Genomic DNA, 27233 nt, shown 5'->3' with positions numbered 1-27233 from the left:
GACATGAGGCAAATAGTTTTATCTAATTTACTGTTGGGAACACCGAGGGAACAAAGGTTAGATAACTTCCAAAGTCTAGAGCTAGGAAGTAGCAGAACTGGGATTCAAAGCCAATGTGACTTTTATAGGCAGTTAACTTTTCTTTTGAGATCCAATCTAGCAACTTTCTCTCAGGTGCTCACAGAGCTTCTCAGATCACTTAACAGAAGTTAAATCTTTGTTACAACTGGAAAGGCAGGTAGATTCCTCATTATGAATAAAATTTGTACATAGAATACAAAGTAGTCCCAGGTTCTCTACTTGAGATTCAATTAAATCAACAAGTGTGTGTGTGTGTGTCTCCTGCCTGTTAGCTCAGTGCTAGCTCTCAGAGTTCATTTATATTGTCTTTCTTCTCATCTCACTATTTGGGGACCGCTTGTCAATGTGAATATCACAGTCCTTGGTTTTTCTTTTGTCTGTAGCTATCTATATTGCAGCCCTATCACTGGTCCCAATTTCCTGTTCAGTGCTAAAATCTAGGCTATCTGGAAGATTCTAGACAGGAAGGGAAGAGTGTAAAACCTTAATAGCTGTTGAACATTTTTTAAATGAAGAGGCATTTTTAGGTCACTCTGCTCCTTTTACATAGTACAGCATACATTATTGCCTAAATCATCAAACCATCTCTGACTTAAACAGGCCAAGATTATTATCCCTATCTTACAGAAAAGGAAACTGAAGTCTAGAGAAATGGAATGAATTGTCCTAGATCACACAGCTCTCCCTGGGGAAAAAGCCCCAGCATTCTGACTTAACCCACGGCTTTCAGCACTAGACCATGCTGTCCCTCAGAAAGGCCCTATGTGGGGCATAGAGCCTAAAATGCTGTCTCATGCTATACCGACCAAGAAGGATGGCTATAGTTAGTTCCTAAGATGCTTAAGTTGCATTTCCCATCTATATCAAATTCTTTGGTTACTGGGAAGCTGGACAGCTTTCCATCTACGATTTCATCAGCTATATTCCTACAGTTGAGACAGGATAGTTGGCTAATATAAGCAGACACCAAGGACAAGGAAGGGCAAAAAACAGAAACAATGATATTTGAATGATATGCTAATGTATATAACATGCAAATAAAGTTTTTATTCAGTGATCTAAATGAGGTCATTAATTGGGTTGTCCTGTTATTGTCTTCAACTTTTTTTGTTTTAGACTAAAAGTATCACATCTTTTTTTAAAGCTATGCTAATTTTTATCCTTAAAAAGTTAATATAGGGGTAGCCGGATGGCTCAGTTGGTTGGAGCGTGAGCTCTGAACAACAGGGTTGCCAGTTCGATTCCCACATGGGCCAGTGAGCTGCACCCTCTACATCTAGACTGAAGACGAGCTGCCGCTGAGCTGCTAGAGGGGCGGCCTGATGGCTTAGTTGGTTAGATCACGAGCTCTTAACAAGGCTGCCAGTTCAATTCCCGCGTGGCATGGTGGGCTGTACCCCCTGCAACTAAAGATTGAAAAAAGATGGCAACTGGACTTGGAGCTGAGCTGCGCCCTCCATAACTAGATTGAAGGACAATGACTTGGAGCTGATGGGCCCTGGAGAAACACACTGTTCCCCAGTATTCCCCAATAAAAAATTAAAAAAAAAGATATTAAGCAATATTTGTTAAATTGTTACATATAGACCACATCCTTTAACTGCATTTTATTCTTAAATAAATATTTAAGGTCCTTTCTGGGCCAGGGCTAATTGATCAAATTATAGGAATTCGGGGCAGTAATGTATAACTAACTCACTCAAGATTAATCTTTGGGAACTACAGTCCTAGGGGCTCTGTCTCAGCCAAATCCAGCCTTAGCCTGGGGCCCAGACTTTGCCCTGAGGGCAAAGTATGAACTACCTTGGCTGAGGATATTTCTTAGTGGTGCTGTCTGCCAAGTAGAGGGCCTTGAAGATTATTGTACAGTTGACCCTTGAATAACTCAGGGGTTAAGGGCAACAACCCCCTGCGCAGTTGAAAAACCAAGTATAACTTGACTCATCAAAAACTTAAGTTGTCCTTTGGTGTTTTGGAACCAAGGGATTGGTTTCCAGACCCACTGTGGATACCAAAATCCATGGATGCTCAAGCCCCAATCTAAAATGGCATAAATCAATGCATATAGTTGGCCCTCCGCATCCATGTACTCCCAACCATGGATAGAAAACAGTTACAGGTATTTACTGAAAAAAATCCATGTATAAGTGGGCCCAGGCAGTTCAAACTGGTGTTGTTCAAGGTCAGCTGTGTTTGTTCTTTGCAGCCTGGCAATTGGTACCATTATTGGCCACGCCCGGCACTGCCCAGACCTTTGTGTGATCTGGGTCGATGCCCATGCTGACATCCATACACCCCTCACCACTTCATCTGGAAATCTACATGGACAGCCAGTTTCATTTCTCCTCAGAGAACTACAGGATAAGGTCAGTGGGCTGAAATGAAAAGGAAGTTGAATGGCTTAGAGGGGTTAATCCTGGGGCTTTGAGGGTCTGGTTCAGTTAAGATTTCTGTGAAGGATGGGTTGACAGCAGTAGAAATGCTTACCAATCCTTCATTTGTTCATCAAACATTATTATGGGCGAGGCAGTCTGTTACATGCTCGGGGTATAAAGATGACCAGGATGTGATCTCTGCTCTGAGGGGTTCATAATCTTGTAAGAAAGGAAGGTGGTACTGGGTAACTAGTAATTGATAGACCTGCAGCCTGAGGATCCAGGCTTCACTCAGACCTATTGGTCTAGAATATAAGTAAAACCATGATTTCCTCAAGGTAATCTTTTTCTAGACTGTTCAGAAGACATGGGAGTCCAGGCATAGACTAGAATATGTTTATCCCTCCCCTCAGTGAGGGAACAAGTTACACCAGGAGTAACAAAGGTTATTCATTAGGCAGAATTTGTGTTTTGGCTGTCAGCAACTTGAGATAGCAACTGGGTTGTTTCAAGAACCAATCTGTAAATAATTCAGTAAGGTGAAATGGGTGGAAAAGGGCTAATCAGCAGTATTCCTGCCATTCAGGTAAGTTAATGAGAAACTGGGACTACCTTAGGAGAAGAGATTTTTTTATTCTTGAGAAAACTATAGTGTGTTCTTCAGCTGCTTTCTGAATCATTTCCACTTATACCATGTTTCCCCGAAAGTAAGACCTGGTCTTACATTAATTTTTGCTCTGAAAGACGCATTAGGGCTTATGTTCAGAGGATGTCATCCTGAAAAATCATGCTAGGGCTTATTTTCTGGTTAGGTCTTATTTTCAGAGAAACATGGTATCAGCTCTCTTTCCAAGATCAAGTGTGTCTTGTGTTGTGAAGCATATCCTTTAGGTAGGAGAAAGCAGACTACATACATTGGGAAGCATGTGGTGATTATCTTGGTGAGACCAAGAATCCTTGATGAATCCTGTTTACTCCTCTCTTCATAGGTACCACAGCTCCCAGGATTTTCTTGGATCAAACCTTGTATCTCTTCCCCAAGTATCGTGTATATTGGTCTAAGAGATGTGGACCCTCCTGAACAGTAAGTTGATGCATAGGGTTCAACTCTGTGCCTATCTTGGTCACTTACGTTCCATTTGATAAGTTGTTCCTTGCCTTAACTTATAGGTCTCACTATAAAGAAAAAATCCCCTCTAAACACAATTTGATTAAAAATGTTGTTTAAACTAAGGACTCCTTTTATATCTCATTACAGCTTTATTTTAAAGAATTATGATATCCAGTTTTTTTCCATGAGAGACATAGATCGACTTGGTATCCAGAAGGTCATGGAACAGACATTTGATCTGCTGATTGGCAAGTAAGTATGTACTTCTAGGTTCCAAAGTGAATAGGGCAGCTCCCAATGGGCAGTACACTTTATCTTGTCTTCTGAGGATAGTAGCTTTTCTTTTCAAATAAAAGCAAAACGTGTACACATAAAAAATTCAAACAATTTAGAAAGGGAGACTTGAAACAGAGAGATTATACTTCTTTTGGGGTTGGGAGAGGGTTTCCTTGAAGTCACTGCCCAGATCCGCTTTCTCATGAATGTCTCTTTAGCTCCATTTTTAATACGTATCTTTTGAGATGAGGGATCTGTTCCAACTGTCCCATTCTTACCAGCCTCCCTATTGCTTCACCTGAAGAGTTTTATATTAAGCAAATCTTGTTAGTGCAGAAAGATGATAGATGAATATTAATCAAATGCGGGTTTTCCCAGTGCTGAGCATTTATTTTTGAATGATTAATGTAATTAATTGCCACCTGGTAGTATGCCATTTCTTCAGCTGTTAAGAAATTTAGTTTAGCATATAGGTGTTGTATGTTAGTTTGTTAGCTATTGGACACCTGGGCTAAACTGAAATTAGAATTGGCAGATGATAAGATTGGAGACATAAAATCAGAGTTAAGTTCAGCTGCTGTTACACTCTGAGAGAATAACTGTAACCTAGATCAATCCAACTTAGAATGTCAGAACCCAAGGTCATGTGCAAGTGATGAATTCCCCGCTGTAGACATTTGTTAATGTAAGAGGTTCTAATGCCCAGGGTAAGTCAGAAATATAACTTGAGTTAGTCTGTCTGAGGCACAGAAAACAACTGGCAAATGAAGTGGTATATAGGAAGCTAATACGCAAATAGTAATTTTCAGAATAGGAAACTCGGAAGTCTGTATTAACAAAGTACCAGGACTAACAGCAACAAAATCAAGGAGTTGCAACTGTAGGAAGGCTGTGTTCAGGCACAACCAAATGACTCTTATCCTCCTCCTTTCAAGAAGACAGAGGCCAATCCATCTGAGTTTTGATATTGATGCATTTGACCCTACATTGGCTCCAGCCACAGGAACCCCTGTTGTTGGGGGACTGACCTATCGAGAAGGCATGTATATTACTGAGGAAATACACAATACAGGTAAGTAGTGATCAACCTATTCATTACATAAGTAAATATGCTCAATCTTCTTACCTGCCAAGGGGATCTTTTCTACTATTCCATGTCACTGTACATTGTTTTTGCTTAAACTTGTTATAGCTAAAAGTTATGCGGTCAGACTAATAAAGGATAGTCATTTAGATACATGTTTGGATCTGGCTCATACCAAAATATTCTAAGGTAATATTTAATTAAAAATTGTTTATGTCTACTTAAACACTTACTAAATATTAAGAATAACCTGCCACACTGATGTACTTCTTTGCATCTGAATTGTCTAAAAGCAGAGTAAGATGAAAAGGCAAGGCCAAGTAGCTATAATTTTTACCCTGACATTAAGAGGCTGGTTCACCGGGAATTGGGAATGTGGAGTTAAAGCTTCTCTTGATGATACTTCAAAGCTGTAATATCTTGGGTCCTTTCATATAGGATAAGTCTTATACTAGCATTTATCTATTGGAGCTCTAATGTAGGGATACTGGAAGATAAATGGCTGACAGAAAGATTAGTAAGGTGAATGCTAGTTATCAAGAGTGGCTACCAATGGGTTACTGTCCCAAAACGCATTCTGGCTTGCAAACAGTTTCCAATTGTCAGAAAGCTCTGGTTTTAAGCTTACTTTAAATGATCTTTAATTGCAAAATTTAAACAACTATCAAATGATACTTCAATACCATCTCATGAAACTGGAGTCTAAATAGCATAGAGACCCCAGACTGAAAGGTCTAGGGCTATAGGAAAGCCCTGACTAGTTGGGATGGACATGGAAATTGAGAAATAAATGGTGTCCCTGGCTCTGGAGCCTACTAGACTCTTAGACACTACAGAAAGGAAAAGAATGCTTGTCTCTCAGATCTGACAATAGCAAGGTAGTCTTATTCTCAGACCCAGACAGCTGTTAACTGTCCTCAGATTAGTGGCCAGTGAACCTGGGAGTTCAATCCTTCATTTTGGTTCCCGTGACACCACTGGAGCCAGGGGTCAGTAATGTCTAGCACTTAAGACAGGGCAATGGTCGTAACTTGTCCCTCTCTCCCCTGCTGCAATTATTACTCTATTCCCAAAGACTCTGTCATGATACTGTCAACTAGATACACATAGCTGTTTGCTTAAACTAATTTAAAGGGTGCCAAGAATCTGGAAGCATGGGTGATATATATTTTTAATAGCTCAAACCCTCTTGATTACTTCTGGGCTATGCTAACGGCCCCGGTTAAGTCAGTGCAAATCAGACACAGATGCATGTGCAGGAATTGGAAATGTGACAGTAACGTGCCTGCTTGCCCAGTTTTGCACAGTGCACTGAACTGTGCATTGCTAGTAAGAGAAGGCACACCGAAGGAATGTAATGGCGGTGAACGTATCATGTACTATAATGAAATATCAATAAACCATTAGGTATATTCACCCACGTTTCCAGGCTTCATGGCCACTCTAAATATTCTGATACTTATATTCTCAAATATTAGTTTGTTCAGATAACTCTTGAAGAGGTAGATTAATTTCACCCAGAATAACCAACTACAAACTTAACTACCCCAGAGAAGTGGGAGCGTGATTCGGGGGAGTGGGCAGTAGAGGGGAGGTCTGGATAGGTTCTTTTGGTTTAATCTTCATACCTCATACCCTTTGGCACAAGTTCTCAAACAATCATAGAAGGTAACTGGAGTCCAAGGTAAACAAAGTATGGCTAACTCTTCCCTTGAGCAAGTACAAGATATTGGGTCAGTCTAATGGGAGTCCTAAAAACTGTCAGACGTGGAAGCTGCCCTCAGAGCTCAGACCTGCAGGGGTGCGAGTAAGATATACAGTAATAACTACTTCAGGGCACGTAGTGCGTTGAGAGATACAGATACAGTGCCTGAGTTCAAAGTGGAAACAGAGCTCTGGCTAGTGATAAGTGGGAGATCTCCTCTTCACAATACATGCAGGCAGGCATCTGGAAGTTTCCTTAATACCAGAAATGGCGCACATTTCCCCGACAAGTAGGTTGGAAAGTCCTTGCCCCACCAACCCCAAGCTCTTTTCCTTATTCTATCCAGAAAGCCTGACAGCTATGCCTTTTATGTTAGCTGAACAGGGATGATTGATTTTATTATTAAGAGTTTCTTTCAATCCTACTCTACCGGTGTTTTAATAAATTCATGCCCGAGAGGATGAGGCATAAGGGGCTTCCTGACAGTGGATAATTTCACAGTAGAAAATGACTTTTAACCTTGGCTTATTCTGTCTAGGTGGGATGACCCTCATCGAAAGTAGCAGCTAGGGAATTTTCTGAGGTTCCATGGTCATCCTTTCTTTCAGGGTTGCTGTCAGCACTGGATCTTGTTGAAGTCAATCCTCAGTTGGCCGCTTCAGAGGAAGAAGCCAAGGCTACAGCCGGCCTGGCCGTGGACGTGATTGCTTCAAGTTTTGGTCAGACAAGGGAGGGAGGGCATCATGTCTATGACCAACTTCCTACTCCCAGTTCACCAGATGAATCAGAAACTGAAGAACGTGTAAGAATTTAGGAAATCCTGTGTACTGACACAGGTCCGTCACAATGGGCATTCCAGAGTTGTGGGCGTGTGAGGGGACAGATACCACACGATCGATCGTGTGGGTCAGTACTGCCTTAACGAGAACATCTGTGCATTCTCACAATTGTCAAGTTTCTTTTTCCTCTCCATTTTGGTGACCAATAATACTGCTGTAATGTACTTGCTTTTTGTAGTTCACAGGGTATTACTATGTAAATGTAAAGAAGTCATAAAGAGCATTTATTACCTTGGTATATCACACTTGCCTTGGTGCTGTTGCTTCACATTTAACTGGCTTTCCGTCTCCCCCCTCCTCCCAGTCTGGCCACACAGTGCATCCTGGAGCTGTTAGCTCACAGCAGCAAGAGGCTTATTCCACGTCTCCAACACCATTCATTCACAGGGTCCAAGTTCTGGTCCACAAATGCTTCCCAGTTGGAAGTTCAATGCTTGTGAAAGAATTTGTAGTAAACCAGGCCTCCCAGGATCGCTAGCTCCAGTAAGATGACGATGGAAAGTAGCAGCTTGTTGGTTGTCACTCTACAAAGACAGCCAAGTGAGTAGTCAGAAATCCGGATAACCTTATTTCCATTCTTAACACTTAGAGGTTTGATTTGGGGCTGAGGCTAACTGAATTTCTGTCTGATCACACAGCCACTGAGCAGGAAGTGCACACAGGCACACCTTGGAGATCCTGCACACCCGCTTCCATGGCACTGCAACAGCAAGTCCCATGAAGTGATCTGTGTCCCAGTGCATATGAAAGTTAGGTTTACACTATACTATAGTCTGTTAAGTATGCAATAGCATTATGTCTAAAAACAAATACATACCTCAATTTAAAAATACTTTGTTGCTAAAAAATGCTAACCATCATCTGAATCTATTAGAAAAACAGCACTAACAGAATTGCTTGACACAAACCTTCGATTTGTAAAAAAATGCAGTATCTGCAAAGTACAGTAATACAAGGGATACCTATATAAGGTTCTTTAGCTTGTAAGTGACAACTTGAAAGCTTCTTTAGCTGTAACTCAGAGAAAACACTACCTCACAGAAATGTTCAAAACTGGGACAATATACAGTGGTACCTCGGTTTTCGAACATCTCTGTTGACAAACATTTTGGTTTATGAATGCCGTAAACCGGCAGTAAATGCTTCGGTTTTCGAACACGACTCAGAAGTTGAATATGTCACACAGCTTTCCCTGAGTGCAAGATCCTGAGGTCTAGCTGTCGGCTGTTTTCGAATGTTTCAGAACTCGTGGATTACGTTCGAAAACCGAGGTACCACTGTATACCAAATGATAGAAATGTTTTTTGATTTTAAAGTGTCTTCAAATAGTTACATCCTCACTTCAAAAATAGCTTTTCTAGGAGGATCCTGTTAGAAAAACAGTAGTAACTATAATATGAAAAAGTATACCATCTCAGAAATCAGGCTGAATTATATTTCAAAGTATAATTATCATTATCTAACTGTATAGAGCTGCACCAGTTATATGCTATAGCTGTGAGCATATGTTGTGAGAGGTTTCTGTGGCAGACCTCCAGTGTTGAAATTTAGTGCCGGGATGGGTCCTAAGAAACCAGAAGCTGGGCAGTACCTCTTTTTCTCTTCCCCCATGAAACCAATAGTTATCTCTATAGACAAAAGTAATCCAGGAGCTTTAAAAAAGTTTGTCTTTTGCTAATACAAAGAAGAATCTCTGGTTCTTATGTTCACTCTAAACTGAAGGTTCCTCCCTACTCCACAAGGAATTTATCACTATTTAGGAAAACCTCACTTTACTGTTAGTTCCATGACTCGGTTGTGGTTTTGTTTCACGCACACTACCCACTTACCCCCAAATCAGCTTCAGTGGCCATACCTCCTTTTTGTCACTGGTTTTGTTGCTGTCAGCACTTATCTCAAGGGTTTTTTTTTAAGTTAACTTCTTGCTAACAAGACAGAATCCCTGTTGCCTCCCATGAAGGGCAGAGCCCAAAACTAAGCAGTAGCAGGAAAACAGTTTCCTAATCAAGTTTTTACAAATATATTTCAAGGAATATGAAGCGCTATTATTTCCACGTGCTGTCTTCTCTAAGAAACATAAGTTAGGATAGAAAGTCCTTCCAGGACAACTTTCCCACTGCTCCAATCAGAGCAGTATATACACTTTTAACAAAAGATTTTGTCTTAGGATATTTAACTATACAATAGTCTTTAGTTTTTCAGCTTTATTAGGACCTTTGCAAGTCACTGTTTAAAGCTTTGACATTTTTAATTGAAAGACATTAGGGTCAAGAGAAATTATTTTTAAAACTTACTTTCTGGACATTGCGCGGAGAATCTTTCGACTTTTGCTTAAGTTTTCACTTGTGTTTACCAGCTGAGAAGAGAAAACAGCAATTATTTCCCCCTTCTTTCAAAAGTACACACTCTAGAATTTGAACATTCCTAAACTAACAGTGGGCATTAAGGGGTATATGTTTTAAAAACTCCAAGACATCAAACCAATTTAAACGATGGCCTCAGAGTATAAGCAGAAGAAACTGGAAAGATAAAATACTTCACTACTTGTCAAGTAGGCATAGGAATTATTATGTCCCAAGGTTGCTGTGGGGACTCCTGGGACCGAGCTAGACCTTCACCTTGGCTACTCACAGCAGAAAGGCTTCAAGTGTACCTTGCCAATAACTGTGAAGCAACTTAAGATTTGAATTTCATCAGCCAAACTCCAGGAAAGTCTCTTGAGTTACAGTTTGTTTTTGCAGGCTGATGGATTTCCATTCTTGGTATATGGTTATTTTTTCTTTACCCTTTTAAGAGATACTTCCATTGAATTGTGAAAGGAATTAATCTTTTTAAAGCCTTTAAAAAAAAAAAAAGAAAAAGAAAAACCTTTCTCTTTGGTTGCCTGTTACTAATCTAGATAGCTGGAGGATATTCAACAGATGCCATCTGTCCCCAATCCCCAGTGGCCTTGGTAAGTTGATCTCTCAGCTCATTCCTTGGCTTTTAAATTTGACCAATCCACCTGGTATGTTGAAAAGTCAAAAGCCACAGAATCTGTAAGTTGCCTTCCCCATAGTTTACCCTGAATTCAGTACTTAATTGTGAATTTTCACTCAGAGAAGGGCACTGTTCTGATTTAAGAATGAAGAATTGCAGCTATTAAGATGTATGAGAAAATCATCTCAAATCCCCACACGGAACTAATGTTTTCCTATCCAAGTCTTGCCCACAGTATGTTTTTCAGTTTGGGTTTGCCTCATGCTGTTAAGAATACAGCATTCCACTGGCAAGTTACACTATTTTTAAAATTTCTATGCAGATGTATGAGAAGAAATGAGTTGTTTTTCAGAGCCTCGTAGAGTGATAGTAGATTAGAGGCCCCAATATAGCTATCGTTTGGCCTAACTATTTGTTTTCTTCCCACAATGATCCAGCTTACCCTAGGTAACAGTAAAGAGTTATAGCATAGGATTGAACCTCTATAAATTGTCAGTGGTACTATTTTATAACATGTGGAATACAGGCTTGGCTGTAAATGACAGGAAACTAGGATCTTTTAAGTAGATGATGCTTTCATAAGAATAGCAGAATATTGCACTAGATGTATGAGAAATAAAAATCTCAGATTGGTAATACAGGAATAAAAGGATGGAGTGGCTGCAATCTTATGTTCAATAATCTTCAATAAATGCAGTAATCGGGTTTCTTCAGTCTTTCTTTTTGCCCCCCTTTCCAATGACTTCTAAATCTTAGGGGTAAAATTAATTCCACAGGAGATCTCTCAGCCATGCAAACTAAAAACTGAGAAAAAGCATTAAGAACCTAAACGGTCATATGCCCAGGATTCAGAACTGCTGTAGCTTTTGGCAGTAGTAAGGCATCGGGGTTTAATGGACCCGCCTACTTTCCCCACTCCTGCCCCTTTCCCTGTCCACCCAGACTTACTCTATTCTTGGTACGTTCCAACTGCTCACGTTGTTCCCCCAGCTCTTCTATGATTTCTGAGCCAATCTGGTCAGTCTCTGTGGCAATCCGATGAGAACGCTCAATACTCTGGGTGGCCCGGTTCAGGCTGTCAGTGCCTTGCAGAAGCAACGCCCTTTGAGACTGTAGCTGATTCTGACAGGAGTATGGAAGGGAAATGTTTGACTTCTTCCATTATAAGTTCATTACCAGCACAATCCTTAGGACCATTCTTACGTAAGAAGGGATATAGTGTGCAGTAACTTTTATTATTTTAAGACAACCAAAGATGCTAATGAACTGTAAGATCCTGTTTAAGGTCACCACACCTCCGTCTCCACAGCTTGTTACACTTAAGTGAGGCAAGGCACGCAGGACTGAAAACATCAGCATTTCCCTGTGTTCGTGATGAATTAGAACTGGTTCATGTGCTTCCTGAACTAGCAACTTCTGAGAGGCAGTAGCCCAGATTTGGGGTGCACGAGTACCTAAGAATGCATAAAGCCTATAACTTTGATAGGGCAACAAGCAAACCAACTAAACTCTACAACCCTAGAAACGGATTAATTTACCGAAGAGTCCTACCATTGGTACTGAGGATTGAGAGACCATGAATAAGCTATTCATTTGCAGCACATATAGAAATTATTTAGAAGTCTGTGACACTGCCACATTCTGGAAAAAACTGAAGTCGCTACACTCTTGGTAAACCCCAAAACAATTTCACTTCAGGCCACACACAGAAAACAAAAGCTCTGAAGTTGTCCCATTGGTGATTTGCTCTCAAGAAAGGAGGTATGTGGGGCCCAAGTAAGGTGCCCAAGCTGCCCTAAGTTCCCAAGTGCCCTAATTTTCTAAATCCCCACCAAAGGCTTACTCCACCTATAATCCTCAGCACAGAAGGCACGAGACAGAAGTAGCCTTTGTCAGGCCAGAATTAACAATCAGTGACAGACAGGTGCAGCTCTCAGGTCGTAGCTAATCAACGCATGCATGCACACATACACACTCACAGGGCCTTACTGAGCAGGTGACGACTAGCACTAGACACCACCACCATGAAGCCCAAAGATGGTTCCCAGACCAGAAGTAACAAGTCTTTTCACTTCATATATGGCTTATGGACCAATGGGTGAGGAGACTAATGAATGAGGTTGACATAAACCCTTTAGCTTGATAGAAGCAGGAATGAGGCTTTTTTGAAAAACCAACCAAAACCAAAGGATGGCAATTTTCAACTGATTGGGCTAAGAAAGGAAAGAACAGTAAGATCACATAACTCAACCCCAGACTTGCAACAACAATTCTACTGCAGGTGGTTATGTACCGTGTTTCCCCAAAAATAAGACCTAGCCGGACAATCAGCTCTCATGCGTCTTTTGGAGCAAAAATTAATATAAAACCCAGTCTTATGTTAGATAAGACCCCGTCTTATAGTAAAGTAAGACCGGGTCTTATATTAATTTTTGCTCCAAAAGACGCACGAAAGCTGATTGTCCGGCTAGGTTTTATTTTTGGGGAAACACGATATATCTAAATTGTTTTTACAATTTCTGAAACTAGTAATTCCAAAGCAAAATTATTCTTTGGACTTATCTCTCCTTTGTTTTCGAGGTTTCTTTGGGTATAAATGACCAAAGTCACTTTACACCTCTTATCTCACTTGACAAACTCCACCTGCTGGCCTTTTCACAGGTGAATTCTGCAATGTCAAGCCAGTATCATCTAAATGTCTCTTTAAATGATCATCAGGATACATCATGATATTGTACCATCAGCCTTTCTACATACATGCATCCTGTACATTTCTCTCCCACACTGCTCGCCAGGCCATTTCTACTTTGTACTATGGGCTATAACCCCAAATGCAACACATTAAATTTAATCTTTGTGAAGTTTTATTCCTTTAACTATTTAGCTTCTCAGATAGTTTCAGAATATAGATTTTCGATCTAGTCATTTTTAAAATCAGACTACTGGAGGCTAGAGAGGCAGTCTGGCTCACTTCACAGAGCAAGCCATTAGCCCCTTCTTAAGAAGCATCCTGCCTTCTCTATGGTATCTGGGCTGCTGGGCCATCTTGATACAAATGTAAAGGAAAGCTTGGGTAATTTGATAACAACACTGATAAATTACAAACCTAACTGAATTTTGTGGGCATATGTGAGAAACTGGATTATGGGTCAGAATACAGAGTCCAGGTATAATAATGATAGGTAGCACTTTTGTACCACCACTGCATACGCAGCACTGGATTTTATACAAAGGATACAAAGAAACGTAAATAAGCATACGGTTTAGAAAGATGTGCATTAAATACAGTAGAGGTAAGGGGAGAAGAGGAATTGCATTCAGGGAAGAGGATAAGGTGGGAAAAATGAGTCTAATTTACACTGTAACATGAACTGTACACCACAATATGGTTAATTCTTGTACCACAGGCTGGGGAAAATTCCAGCTGAAGCTTACCATATGCTCATTCTCTACAGTGTATGTACCATATTTCATGTCTCCTCGGCCCCCGGGTGTGGCTGTCAAAGGTGTGCTTCTCACTTCCCGGTGGAGCTTGGCAAGGTCCTTCCGGTAGGTTCGAAGCTTAGACATCATAGGGTTACGGAAAGATAGGGGTGCATAACGTAGTTCCTCTTCCATCTCTGCCAGCTAGGAAGACAGAAAACAGTGAGTAGACATCCTGGTTCTTTTCTGTCTCATTGGGCATATGTGTAGTCTGGACTAATCAAACCACAAACAAGCCCAAATAAGTACTCAACCATATGCTCCCCAAAGGCAGGGACCACATGTGACATATTCATTACTCTGAGCGTCTGTCTACACAGTGCCCAGCAAGCACAGAACAGGCATCAAAACTAAGGTGTTGAATGAGTGAAAAACTAACAAGCACCTTATAGCTTATTAAACATTTTTATATGCATTTGCATTTAATCTTCATAACAAATCAATAAGGTAGGTAATACTACTGTTGTTTCCCCAAAAATAAGACCTAGCCTTATTTAAGACCGGGTCTTTATAATATAACATAATATATTTAATATAATACCGTGTCTCATAATTTTTGCTCCAAAAGACACATTAGAGCTGATTGTCTGGCAAGGTCTTATTTTTGGGGAAACACAGTATTTCTATTTTATATATAAGACTTGAAGAAACCTCAAGGTTAGACCATAAAAGAAATCAGGATTCAAAATCTGCAAATTCCCCTTTTCAGTACACCAAGTTCTCAGCGTGTTATGGTTCAGATGCTGTCACGAAGCACTCAGGCTACCGTACTAAAAATGACAGGGGTCTGGCATCAAGGTTAGTCCCTTCCTCCTCTCTAAATATCTGCTTGTCTCCATGTCAGAGATAACCATGGGTCCAAATCAGATTTCCATTTTTCTGAGATAAGTAAAATATAAACCTAGACATGTTCACAAGCAGCCATAAATTATTTTCATCTGCCTAGGATGGCCAGAGTAGGATTGGTTAATTTTGCTAAGTTCAAAGAAAAAGTAAGCACCAAACAAATAAATTGGTATTAGCTAACAGGTTTTTTTAAATGCTACCAGTATGTTAACCAAAAAAAGAAAAAAAGACTGGCTTTGTAACAGGTATGGATATGCCCAGCTATACACAGGAATTAAGAAGTTTCCATTATGGGGCTGGCCCGGTGGCTCAGGCCATTGGAGCTCCGTGCTCCTAACTCCGAAGGCTGCCGGTTCGATTCCCACATGGGCCAGTGGGCTCTCAACCACAAGGCTGCCAACTCCTCAAGTCCCGCAAGGGATGGTGGGTTCTGCCCCCTGCAACTAAGATTGAACACGGCACCTTGAGCTGAGCTGCCGCTGAGCTCCTGGATGGCTCAGTTGGTTGGAGCGCATCCTCTCAACCATAAGGTTGCCGGTTCAACTCCCTCAAGGGATGGTGGGCTGTGCCCCCTGCAACTAGCAACGGCAACTGGACCTGGAGCTGAGCTGCGCCCTCCACAACTAATACTGAAAGGAGAACAACTTGAAGCTGAATGGCAACCTCCACAACTAAGATTGAAGGGACAACTTGACTTGGAAAACAAGTTGTGGAAGTACACACTGTTCCCCAATAAAGTCCTGTTCCTCTTCCCCAATAAAAAAAAAAAAGAAGTTTCCTTATGAATGAGATGGTTTCCACAGGCTGGTGGCCTGATCCTTCTTAAAACGGATCTGCCACAGAGAAACGGATGCAGACAAGCTTAACTTCTCAGAACTTCGTTGGGATAGGCTGCCTGTGAAGAAAGCCTGGGGAAAGGCCGGCAGGTGGAGTTTGTTAAGTGAGATGAGAGGTGTAAAGTGACTTTGGTCATTTATACCTAAAGAAACCTCGAAAACAAAACGGGGGAGATAAGTACAAAGAATAATTTTGCTTTAAAATCATTAGTTTCAGAAATTGTGAAAACAATTTAGATATATCGTGTTTCCCCGAAAACAAGTTGTTTTTCAACATACAAGAAGGATGTTCTCTGGTTTAAAAAGAATTTTTCTTCTCAGTCTACTCTGGGGCAGCAAACACTAGGGGCAACTATTTCTGCAGAGTACTACTGGGGACGTGGATTTTCGCCCCAATCTCCTGAATGGGTTGAGAGCATAATGGAGACAGAAGGACTCTTCTAATAGGTAAGAGCAAAGTTTGTTTTCTTAAAGCCAAGATTAAGAGAGAAGCAGTTAAACTGCTCAGCAACCTGGGCCCACTTCTGACAGCTTTGGGTCCTGACTGGGAACTCATCCATCCATGCATGTCTTGCCTAGGGACCAAATCCAGCCATGCTGTATTTCAAAACAGAAGGAATGTGGCTGGAACCACCTCTGAGCTACATTTTCTGTGACAGTAAGTTTAACAAAGAATATAATGGCCAGCTTTTAAAATGAGATTTTAAAAGACCACCCAGGTAAAGGTGCCCTTATGACTCACCTCAGGAATGTACTATCAAAGTCTCATTTCAGGAGAATCTGAGCTTTACCCATTTGTGTTTGTTAACTCCCCCAACACCCACCCCCATCAACTGGCCTCCTTTAGTAAGAAATAATCAAAATCAGGATCAATAGGCAGGAGCAGTTAATCTGTGACCAGGTCATAAGCATTACTTTTGGAGAAGATGAACACCGGGTAGGAGAAGAAATAAGGCCTTGCCGTCTATTCTCACCGTTTCATTTGCTTCCTGTTGCTTTTCATCAAAATCTCTGATCAACTTCTTCTTCTCTTCTGAAAAAGACAGACAAGTTTCAAACCAGTCCTGCTTCCATACATTTGTAGAGGCCATTCCCTCTGCTTAGAATACACTCTCCACTCCTCCTGTTGGGAGTGGTAGTACTTAATCGTTCCAAAAGGCACTTAGAAATGTATGGGAACTCGTTATCACAATGACTAGGGTAAAGGGAAGAGGGAGAGTATTACTACTGGCATTTAGTACCCAGGGAACAAGAATATCCATACTTGGGACTGTCCTGCATAACAGTTATCTGGCCCCAAAGGCCAATAGTGTACCTACTAAGAAATGCTATAAGTCTCAGTTAATCATTCTCAATACCCCCTCCATCCTAACAGGGACGAGGCACACTTTCGTGAATAAGAATGTTTAACAACATTGTTTCTGTGAAATCCTTGTCCCCACTTTCACCCACACTATGAATCACTTCTCTTTTTAACCCTTACCCACTGCTTTTCTGCAAAACAAATTCAAAACCCACCTACTCTGCTTGCCAGGGAGGCTGCATGGTATGGCACATGTTTCTCAGACATACCCACTGGTAGTGGCATGAGAAATGCTGCAAATACCACTCACTCACATGGTAAGAAAACCACTCCCTTTCAATTCTTTTTTTTTAAATTAAAGTTTATTGGGTGACAATTGTTAGTAAAGTTATATAAGTTTCAGGTGTACAATTCTGTATTACATCATCTATAAATCCCATTGTGTGCTCACCACCCAGAGTCAGTTCTCCTTCCATCACCATCTATTTGATCCCCTTTACCCTTCAATTGTTTCAGTCCTTCGCATCATGCCATTTTGGTGTTAGTATGTCTTTAATACCTAAAAATTACTACTCTCCCCTTTTAACAAAATAGAAGAGCCTTCAGCTTCAAAGCAATTAACATCTAACTAAAACAGCATTGTTTTGCCTTCCCTGTATTTTTTCTGATTATTTAGATCTACAGATTTTTCATATAAAGTAGGATATAAAACCTCCTTTTTAAATAACTTCATGTATTAAATAATTATATTTTACATGAAATAAGTTGATATAAATAAAATGATTAATAGTAAAAATGGTACTTGGACATGGCAAAAATAACGAAGGGAGTAATGCTGTCACAGGTAAACGTGTACAGGGAGATCTGGTGAGTCAAGTGGTTTAGATTCTGGTCCTAGCTTTGGGCTTGAATCAACATGTAAGCTTGGATAATTCTCTTCATCTTTTGACCTGATCTCCTTCCTTGTCTATAAAGTGAGGAGGTAGGTCATCCCTTCATATCTAAAAGCAAAAATAGCCCTATTTATGAGGAACTTGATTTTTAATAATGTATACATACATTCAAACAAATGTTCACCCTGGAAATCTATACAGAATCCTCTTATTACCACGTAGTTACCAATTGCTTACACTATTTTTTGAACTCATCTTTGGAATTACCTTCACAATCTGAGGATAGTCTTCTTTTAATTGTGGCAAAACATATATATATATATATATATATATATATATGTGTGTGTGTGTGTGTGTATGTGTGTGTGTGTGTATATATATATATATATACAAAACATATATACACGCACATCATAAAATTTACCATTTTTAAGTATACAGTTAAATGGCATTAAGTACATTCACAGAGTTGTACAACCATCACCACTCTCTGTCTCCAAAACCTTTTCATCATCCCAAACAGAAACTCCGTATTCATTAAACACTAACTCTCATTTCCCTCCCCCCCCCCCCCACCGACTCCGGTAACCACCATTCTACCTTCTGTGTCTGTGAATTTTACTACTCCAGGCCCCTCATATAAGAGGAATCATATAATAGTTATCCTTTTGTGTCTGGCTTAGTTCAGTTAGCATAATGTCTCCAAGGTTCATCCACATTGTAGCATGTATGGGGACACAGTCTTTTTTAACTAAAAAGAAATTTATTATTAGTTTCAGGTGGGGACATGGTCTTTTAAAGCTATGTATTTTTCATTCAACGTGGCTCCTAAGTGTAAGCCAGCACTTCCATCAACAGAAGAAAGAGCAATTTTTTCTAATGCCAAAGAAAACAGCTGAGTTGGGCTCATGGAGGGATGGCACGTGAGTATTCAATATGCTGCCCTAAAATTTTCTTGGATAATTTTGTTTATCTTCATTTCATCTTAAGCCTTGACTTTCGAACCTAATCCCATTTGTATGTGATATAATACCACTATTGTGCTTTACACTGATTTACCTTATGTTAATCACAAAAGCACCTAGTATATCAGTTGTCTGCTGCTTTTTAAATGATTATAAATCATTTTGGGTATGTACATTCTCAACCTGAGATCAAGCTCCTCCAGAACAGGGAAATTTACTTTTTCTTTTATAGCTCCCATAGCTCTGGAACTTTAAACCTCACAACGTTCCCTTTACTATGCCTCATTCATTGTCATGTGACATTCCCTTAATGTACAAAAGACACTCCAGGTGAACTATTTCTCACTCCACACAGCCCAGGGTTTGTTGTTAAAACACACACACACACACACACACACACACACACACACACACACACAAAACAGAAGAAAGTTCAGCCATGGCAAATGGTCTGCATCTTGACCATCCTGATGTAACTGAAATAAGCACCAAAGCAGCGGTTACTATCCCTGACTGGGCGGTGTTTTCAGCCACCAGCAGTGAAGTAGTATCTGCAATCAAGAATGGCTACTTCCACGAAGAAGCATCATATTATTGTGTAACAAGCTGTCCTAACAGTGCTGAATGCCATCGCTCCTCTGTACCGGCCCTCCTCCAAACTCAAGCACACTCACTCCTGGTCCAAGCCAGGCAGGATGAAGAAGTCTGTATAAAAGTGCATCCCCTTCCTAGCTCCCATGTTTCTACAACTCTGGTAGTCATAAAGTCTCCCTCCATACTCTTCCTTTGTTAAATGATATGAAAATCTGCATTCTTAAGAAGCAAATTCTGGAATGATTCAAAGAAAGGGCCACATAATAAGCATAGGAAGAAAAGAGGTAGCCCACAGAATCGTCACCCTTTCAGTAACTTACCTGCATGATTCTGTTATTCTTAGCCTTTTTGGAGTTGGAATACTCTACTCTCTGATTTCAGAAGACACATTCTCCTAAGAGTGTTATAGCTTATGTACTTTTAAAAGAAACATACTCCCTATGAAAACAATTTGAAGAACTTCACCACATTATGAGATCCTTTACGTAATCCTAACATTAAAAAAGAAAAAAAACACCTTTGAAATCATCCCTTCTGAGGAAGTCAGAGAGGCAGATATCTAAAGGTTCAAAAGAGACTGAATCCTACCCAACTGAGCGGTACCAGTAGCTGCGTCTTTATACTTCAGTCACAGAATTGTGAAACCAATGAACGCTGGCTCTCAGGTGAACCCCCGAGATCATCCATCCATCCAGGCTAACCTCATTTTACAGTTGAGGAAATTAGAGCCTGGAGAAAATGCCTTCCCTAAGGGCATATAGGAGTAAATGTATGGCAACACTAGTTTCAGAATGCAAGTCTGACTCCCAATCCAATGTTTCTATACATTATACCATGTGTCCCTGAAAATAAGACCTAGCTGTACAATCAGCTCTAATGCGTCTTTTGGAGCAAAAATTAATGTAAGACTGGGTCTCATTATATTATGTAAGATCCGGTCTTATAGTAAAATAAGTTAAAAGAAATAATAAACATAACAAGCACTTGGCAAATGCCAGGTATATTAAAGGTTCAATAAATAGTAACTACCATTATTTTTTAAAGTAAGTCCTTAGGTAGGAAAAACTAAGATTCACCAAAAAATATGAAGAGTGTTGGAAAAATTAAAATTCTGCAGTCATTGATTTTTACCAAACTGCTGCATAGGGTCCTCCATAGTGATTATTTTCTGGTTCTCAAAATAATGCGATCTTATGTACAGATATTGAAACTTAAATGAATCAAAATGGAAAACTCAATAATTTTACAATATTTATGAAGACATGTGAAGAGATGTCTTCGGGTGCTACAAAACCAAAACTAAAATCATAACTATAGGTGCTTAGAAGTGTTACTGGGACAAGAATTTATAGCAATCTGAGGTATCTGGAGAGACCTTTTCAGATGCTGCAAAACTAAGACTACAAATTATGGCTGTAGGTACTTAATGTAATATTAAATGGATTAATAATGATCACATATGCTAAAGGATTATCACTGCTATACAAACATCCTAAAACAGTACACAGGTGTCTGTTAGCTATCCTTTGTTTTAATAGATGTATATATCCACTTTAAAAGTGATGAAACGTGGAAAACATGGTAGAACACAAATACAATCACAACTCCTTTCAGCACCCAATCATATACAGTGGTACCTCAGTTTTCGAACGTCTCCGTTTACGAACATTTCAGTGTAGGAACGCCGTAAATTTTATAGATCTATGGTATCATTAGACAGTAAAATTCACGCTAAATTTGCTGTTTTAGGGGTTGATTTTAAAGGTCTGGAATGGATTAATCCATTTTGCATTACTTTCTATGGGGAAACCGTGCCTCAGTTTTCGAACATTTCAGAACTCGAACGGTCTTCCGGAATGGAATACGTTCGAAAACCGAGGTATCACTGTATTATCAATATTTTCTTCCCAACAATCCACAGTACTTATATGATCATTCAACAAATATTTATGAAGCACCTAGTTCTAGGTGCTTAGGATACATAATAAACAAATCAGACAAAATATCGAGTTTATGACAGAAAAGGAGGGAACAATTCCAAACTCTTTTATGAGGTCAGCATTACATTGGTACCCAAACTAGACAAGGGCACTACAAGTAAAGGAAATTACAGGCCAACATCCCTGAACACAGATGCAAAAATCCTCAACAAAATATTAGCAAACTGAAATCAACAATACATTAATAGGATCACACATTATGATCAAGTGGGATTTATTCCAGACAAGCAAGGATGGTTCAATATCCACAAATCAATCAGTGTGATACACATGAACAAAATGAAGGATAAAAATCACATGATCATTTCAATACAGGAAAAGCATTTGACAAAATTAAACATCCATCTATGATAAAAAACTTTTAACAAAGTGAATCTAGAGGGAACATATCTCAATATAATAAAGGCCATATATGACAAGCCCATAGTTAACATCATACTCAACAGTGAAAAGCTTTCAGGAACAAGATACAGATGCTCACTCTCACCACTCATTTGATATTTGGTGACTAAAAGTGAAGTGTTCTGTGTGAATAGTGAAGGACACACACAGAAAAGAAACACACAAGAAGAGGGACTGGGTTTTTCCCTATACAGGAGAGAAAGACATCAGGGGGAAACACTGGGTTTTCCTAATATGTACATTTTCCCATTGTATGTTCTTGGCTTCTTTGTCATAAATTAATTGACTACATATGTGTGGGTTTATTTCTGCTCTCTATTCTCTTTGTGTCTGTTTTTATGCCAGTACCATACCATTTTGATTACTACAGTTTTGTAATATAGTTTGAAGTCAGGAAGTGTGATGTCTCCAGCTTTGTCTTTCTCAAAATTTCTTTGGCTAATCAAGGTATTTTGGGGTTCCATACAAATTTTTGGATTGGTTTGTTCTATTTCTAGATCACATAGACATGATCAAGTATTGACTCCATCTCTAGCCCCACTCCCCTGTCTGGAGAAGTAGTGAGCAGGGTTAAAAATGCAAGCTTCTAATCATGGGTTGGTCTTTCTGGTGACCAGCCCCCATCCAGGAGTTACCTACGAGCTCACCCAGAATTGCCAAAAGATATTCCTAATGCTCTTATCACTTAGGAATTTACAAGGGTTTTAGGAGCCCTGTGTCAAAGAGCAAATATTACAACAAGAGATGCTCCCAATATTGTTATCATTTAGGAAATCACAAAGGTTTTAGTTCTGTGCCAGGAACTGGGGTAGAGACCAATGTATATTATTTTCTATTATCCCACAGGAAAGGACAGTCTCTTCACTAAATGGTGTTAGGAAATCTTGACAACCACATGCAAAAGATGAAACTGGATCACTATCTAACACAACACACAAAAATTAATTCAAAGTAGATTAAAGAGTTGAACATAAGACCTGAAACCATAAAACTCCTAGAAACTCCTAGAAGAAAACAGGTCTTGACCTCGGTCCTGGCTACGGTTTTTGGGTTAGATACCAAAAATAAAGGCAACAAAAGCAAAAATTAACAAACTAAAAAGCTTCTGCACAACAGAGGAAATGAACAATAAAATGAAAAGACAACTTACCAAATAGGAGAAAATATTTGCAAAACATACATCTGACAAGGGATTAATATCCAAAACATGTAAAAAACTCATACAACTCAATAGCAAAAAAACAAACAATCCAATTAAAAAATGGGCAGAGGATCTGAATAGACATTTTCCCAAAGAAGACATACAGATGGCCAACAGATATATGAAAACGTGCTCAACATCAATAATCATCAGGGAAATGCAAATCAAAACCAGAATGAGATATCACCACACCTGTTTGAATGGCTATCATCAGAAAGACAAATAAGTGTTGGCAAGGCTATGGAGAAAATATGGAGTGTATGTTCTAGCTCAGAGACGTTCAAACTTGATAAGCATCAGAAATCCCCTGGAGGGCTGTTAAAAACAGATTGTTAGAACAGTTAATAATTAAATGATTGGGTGAGACCCAAGAATCTGCATTTCTAACGATCGCAGATGATGCTGGTTCAGGGGACCACCCTTTGAAAACCACTGTGGTAGTAAAAGGAAGATAAATAATATATTATAATACATATTTACATCATAAATATGTAAAGTCTCTAGTATGTTAGAACATAAGTGCTCTAGAAAAAATGGGAAAGTAGAGCACAGTGAGAGTAGCATGTTTTATTTAAATAAAATATCCCATTTCCGGTATAATAATAACAATGGCTAACTGCTCTTACTATTGTCAGGCAGTATTCAAAGTGCTTTACATACATTAACTCATTTAATTCTCATAAAACCCCTATGAAATAAATACTGTGATTTGTCCTCATTTTGCAGGGGAAACTAGTTAGGGTAAAGTAAGTTGTCCAAGGTCACACAGCTCTAAGAAGAGGATCTAAGATTTGAACCTAGGCAGTCTGGCTCTAGAATCCTTGCTGTTATATATTACACTACACTGTCTCTCAATTCACATGGTATCTTCTTCATAAAGGCTATTTGTAATGGCAGGAGAAGAAATATCTTGTCAGGCTAGAATGGACATATGTTATGCTCTCTATTCTATAAACACCATCGATGTTCTTATCTACAACCTAAACAAGCTGGCTTCTACTCTTATATTTATTCAAGTTCTTCGTTCACTCAATTGACCAAATGAGAAAATGCAGACACCCTTGAATATTCCTCCTTCACTCCCCAGGTCCAATCAGTCTGGTTAATTTCTGCTCCGAATCACCTCCTGGATTTAGGACTCTCTAGATTCCCATGTTACCTAGACAACTGCCATAAAGGCTCCTAACATGGTCCAGTTTCCAGGCTCCTGTGCCTCTCCTTTGTCCTCTACTCAGCCACGAGCATTCTCCTTCTAAAATAAAGACCATACTAGTCAGATACTTAAAATCCTTAACTGATTCTCCACCTCGGGTACACATGTCTTAATGTGACACTTAGGTCCCTTCAAGATCTGGCTTGTCTCACTTTCCTCATCTACTACGACTCTCCCACATATCCACAGCTCCAGTCACAGTTATGAGTATTCCATATTTTATTCCTTTGTTGCCTCTTCCCATTTCCTCTTTGTCGGGCACACTCCCATTCAACCACTTACACTCAGTTCGAAGTTCCCCTTTCCACAAAGCTTCCCTCTCGCTCCCCCACACCCAAGTTGTTAGCCTTTTTTTCAGGTCTCTTATTTTGGGGCTCACCACACACTTTGTTGTAAATTTGCTCCCATTTAAGGCAAGAACTCTCTCTCGGACCTCCTTAGGGCCGAGGAGAGTGAACGATACATAATAATTCTCAATGTTTATTGAAAAATGACTGCATTCAATTACAATGCATAAGCTAAATGCAAGGACTGTGTTATGGGTATTATTTAGTGGCTAATAATTCATGATGGAAATTAAAGCTCTGGAAACCTATGAAGTAGTCCTAGAATTAGAAAAAAAGGATTCAGAGGTGAGGCCCAGTGTGTTTGCTTAATTAAATTCCATTTAGTCCACAAATATTTATTGAAAAGTGTGAACAGGTAATGAATGAGATTGAAAGCTGTTGAAATTCTTATTACAACCTGGGGATATGTGTACATTGTATTTACTTACCCACTGAACAACTAAGTCTGTTACCAGCAACTTGTGTTAGAGTATTGGTGTTTGGGTAAAAATTCACACCGTTTTGATTGTCCTCTTTGCAGAAATGAGAAAAGGTTAGGTAGATGACAAAGGTGAATATAACTAACTATTTTTCAAACAGAATGCATCATTTAGCCTCACAGAAATGGATATTGCAAAATTTAATTCAGCACCAAGTTGAAAAAACAGTATTTTTCAACCATGTTAATCAGATCGCATCACTCTCCTGCTCCATACCTTTTAACTGCATCCCATCTCATTCAGAAAAAGATGTAAATCTTTCACCATGGTCTACAAGGCCCCACGTGATCAGGCCTGCCTACCTCTTTCCAGTCTCATCTACTAGCACTATCTCCTTTGCTCATTCCACCTCAAACACACTGGCCTTCTTGCTCTTCCTAGAACATACCAAGCTCATTTTTGCTTAAGGACCTTTGGCAAGAGCTATTCCGTCCTGTTGACACTCACTTCTCCCAGATTTTTGCATGGTTTACTCCCTTACTTCATTCAAGTCTGCTCAAATGACATCTTTTCAAAGAGGCCTTTCACGGCCACCCTATTTAAAATTAGAGCGCCCCTTCCCTCTATTCCTTTGCCCTGCTTTATTTTTCCTGTACAGGCGTACCTTGGAGATACTGCAGATTGGGTTCCAGACCACCGCAACAAAGAGTGTATCACAATAAAGTGAGTCGTAATCTTTTTGCAGGTGGAGGGTCTTGCCTTCAGTTTGTAAAAAAACGCAACATCTGTGAAGCACAGTAAAGCGCAATGAAACAAGATATGCCTGTGTTGTCATTAACACCGCCTCTTAATATTTATGTATTATCATCAACCCACTAAAAAGGGGATTTGTAAGTCTTTTCAACATTTTGAAAAGTAACCTGCTGTATTAACAACATGTAGGGCAGTGCCTGGTACAGAGTAACCTCTCCCAATAAATACATGTTAAACAAACGTTATCTATTTCATTTTCCAGTCATTCAAGTCCTAGGACCTTGGGTATCTCACAGAGCTAATACTCAAGCTCTGACCCTTAAATGAAAACAATAAAACAAAGTCTTATCTGCCTTGCCATCAAGATCTAGTTCGTTCTGAGGCAAAGACCTGCGTATGCTTCCTATGGATTTAACTCAGGGGTGTCCAAACTGCGGCCCGTGGGCCAACTGCAGCCCGCAATCCATTTTTAATTGGCCCGCAGCAAATTCCAAAAATATATTTAGCTTACTTAAATAAACCAGGTGAGGCAACACGTACTTCACTTCAACTGAGTGGCCCGGCTGTTTGTGTATTTTACTGCATATGGTCCTTGGTGAGAAACGTTGAAAAAAGTTTGGACACCCCTGATTTAACTGGACGACTCTAGCTTACTCCAGACAAAGCCTGCAGCAACCTGAATTTTGAAATCAAGGGGCACGAAACAGTCTAAGCAGAACGTAAAAGGACCACATCTAAACGCCACAATCCTGATTTTAAAGACCAATTCCTCAAAACTGATATTTACCAACCCCCAAAGTTATGATTCCTTTGGGTTCTTAACCCTTTTAGTGCTACGGATCCTTTGCCAGTGTGGTGAAAACTATGGACCTCTTCTGAGAATAATCTTCTAAATGCATAAAACAAAACACAGACAGCTTCAAAAGCAAACACTTTTACTGAAATACAGGACTGCAGATTTAAAGTCTCCTATGCTCTTCATGCCAAAGTGAAAATAAGACGAGAAAATTTTGCAGGCTACAGGAGGATCAAGAATCCCAAGGAAACGACACTCCCAGGTCCATCCCTGAGCACCCTAAGAGGCAGCAGGGAGATGCTGGGCGCCGGGACCCAGCCAACTTTAGGGGGCGTGTTTGAAGATAAGGAGCGGAAAGAAGAGGACCCAGGTCTGGAAGAAGAGCGGGAGTTTTTCCTCCCTGAACGCGCAGGGCCGCGTTCCCCACGGCTCGGCCCGCCCCTGCCTCACCTGTCCCTGCAGTGCCCAGGAGCCGCTCCGGTACCGCTCGTAGGTCTTCATAGAGGCCGCGGAAGATCTCATGCAATTTCTCGAAATGCTCGGAGGAGGCGGCGGAGGTAGCCATGGCGCAGGCCGCGCGCTCCAGCAGCGGCCGCGGAGATTCTGGGCCCGGGGCCCGCTCCTACCCCGGCGGTCAGCCACCTAGCCCCGCAGGCATCACGGCGACCCCAGCCACCGCCACCGCCACCCTGGACCAGGCGCTTCCGGGGCCGCGGCGGGGTCCTCCAGAGC

The 27233-nt window shown here is 40.2% G+C and overlaps 2 protein-coding genes across 2 annotated transcripts in view; one reads left to right on the top strand and one right to left on the bottom strand.

The window, feature by feature from the left end:
- The window catches only part of ARG2 (arginase 2), a 28261-nt gene extending 20552 nt beyond the window's left edge, over positions 1-7709 (top strand). Inside the window, exons 4-8 of the mRNA XM_019733334.2 lie at positions 2288-2447; positions 3446-3540; positions 3715-3819; positions 4779-4915; positions 7241-7709. Coding sequence (XP_019588893.2) covers positions 2288-2447; positions 3446-3540; positions 3715-3819; positions 4779-4915; positions 7241-7446 — 703 coding nt within the window. The 3' untranslated portion in view covers positions 7447-7709. The remainder of the gene's footprint in view (positions 1-2287; positions 2448-3445; positions 3541-3714; positions 3820-4778; positions 4916-7240) is intronic.
- Positions 7675-27233, bottom strand: VTI1B (vesicle transport through interaction with t-SNAREs 1B). The gene is made up of 6 exons (XM_019733336.2): positions 26952-27233; positions 16590-16648; positions 13886-14077; positions 11399-11572; positions 9766-9827; positions 7675-7995 (listed from the first exon to the last, which is right to left on the bottom strand). Exons 1-6 carry the CDS (start codon positions 27064-27066, stop codon positions 7899-7901), a joined length of 699 nt encoding a protein of 232 aa, XP_019588895.1. The 5' UTR covers positions 27067-27233; the 3' UTR covers positions 7675-7898.

Source organism: Rhinolophus sinicus, linkage group LG03 (genome assembly GCF_036562045.2).
Source record: "Rhinolophus sinicus isolate RSC01 linkage group LG03, ASM3656204v1, whole genome shotgun sequence".
Taxonomy (NCBI): domain Eukaryota; kingdom Metazoa; phylum Chordata; class Mammalia; order Chiroptera; family Rhinolophidae; genus Rhinolophus; species Rhinolophus sinicus.
This window is presented reverse-complemented; position numbering and strand designations above follow the sequence as displayed.

Excerpts from the sequence above, each read along its gene's own strand:
- VTI1B (XM_019733336.2), bottom strand. The coding sequence starts at position 27,066 with ATGGCTACCTCCGCCGCCTCCTCCGAGCATTTCGAGAAATTGCATGAG. Across the intron at positions 16,649-26,951 it reads CCTGGGCACTGCAGGGACAG|AAGAGAAGAAGAAGTTGATC; the intron begins GTGAGGCAGGGG and ends TGTCTTTTTCAG. Across the intron at positions 11,573-13,885 it reads CTGTAGAGAATGAGCATATG|AATCAGCTACAGTCTCAAAG; the intron begins GTAAGCTTCAGC and ends TACTCCTGTCAG.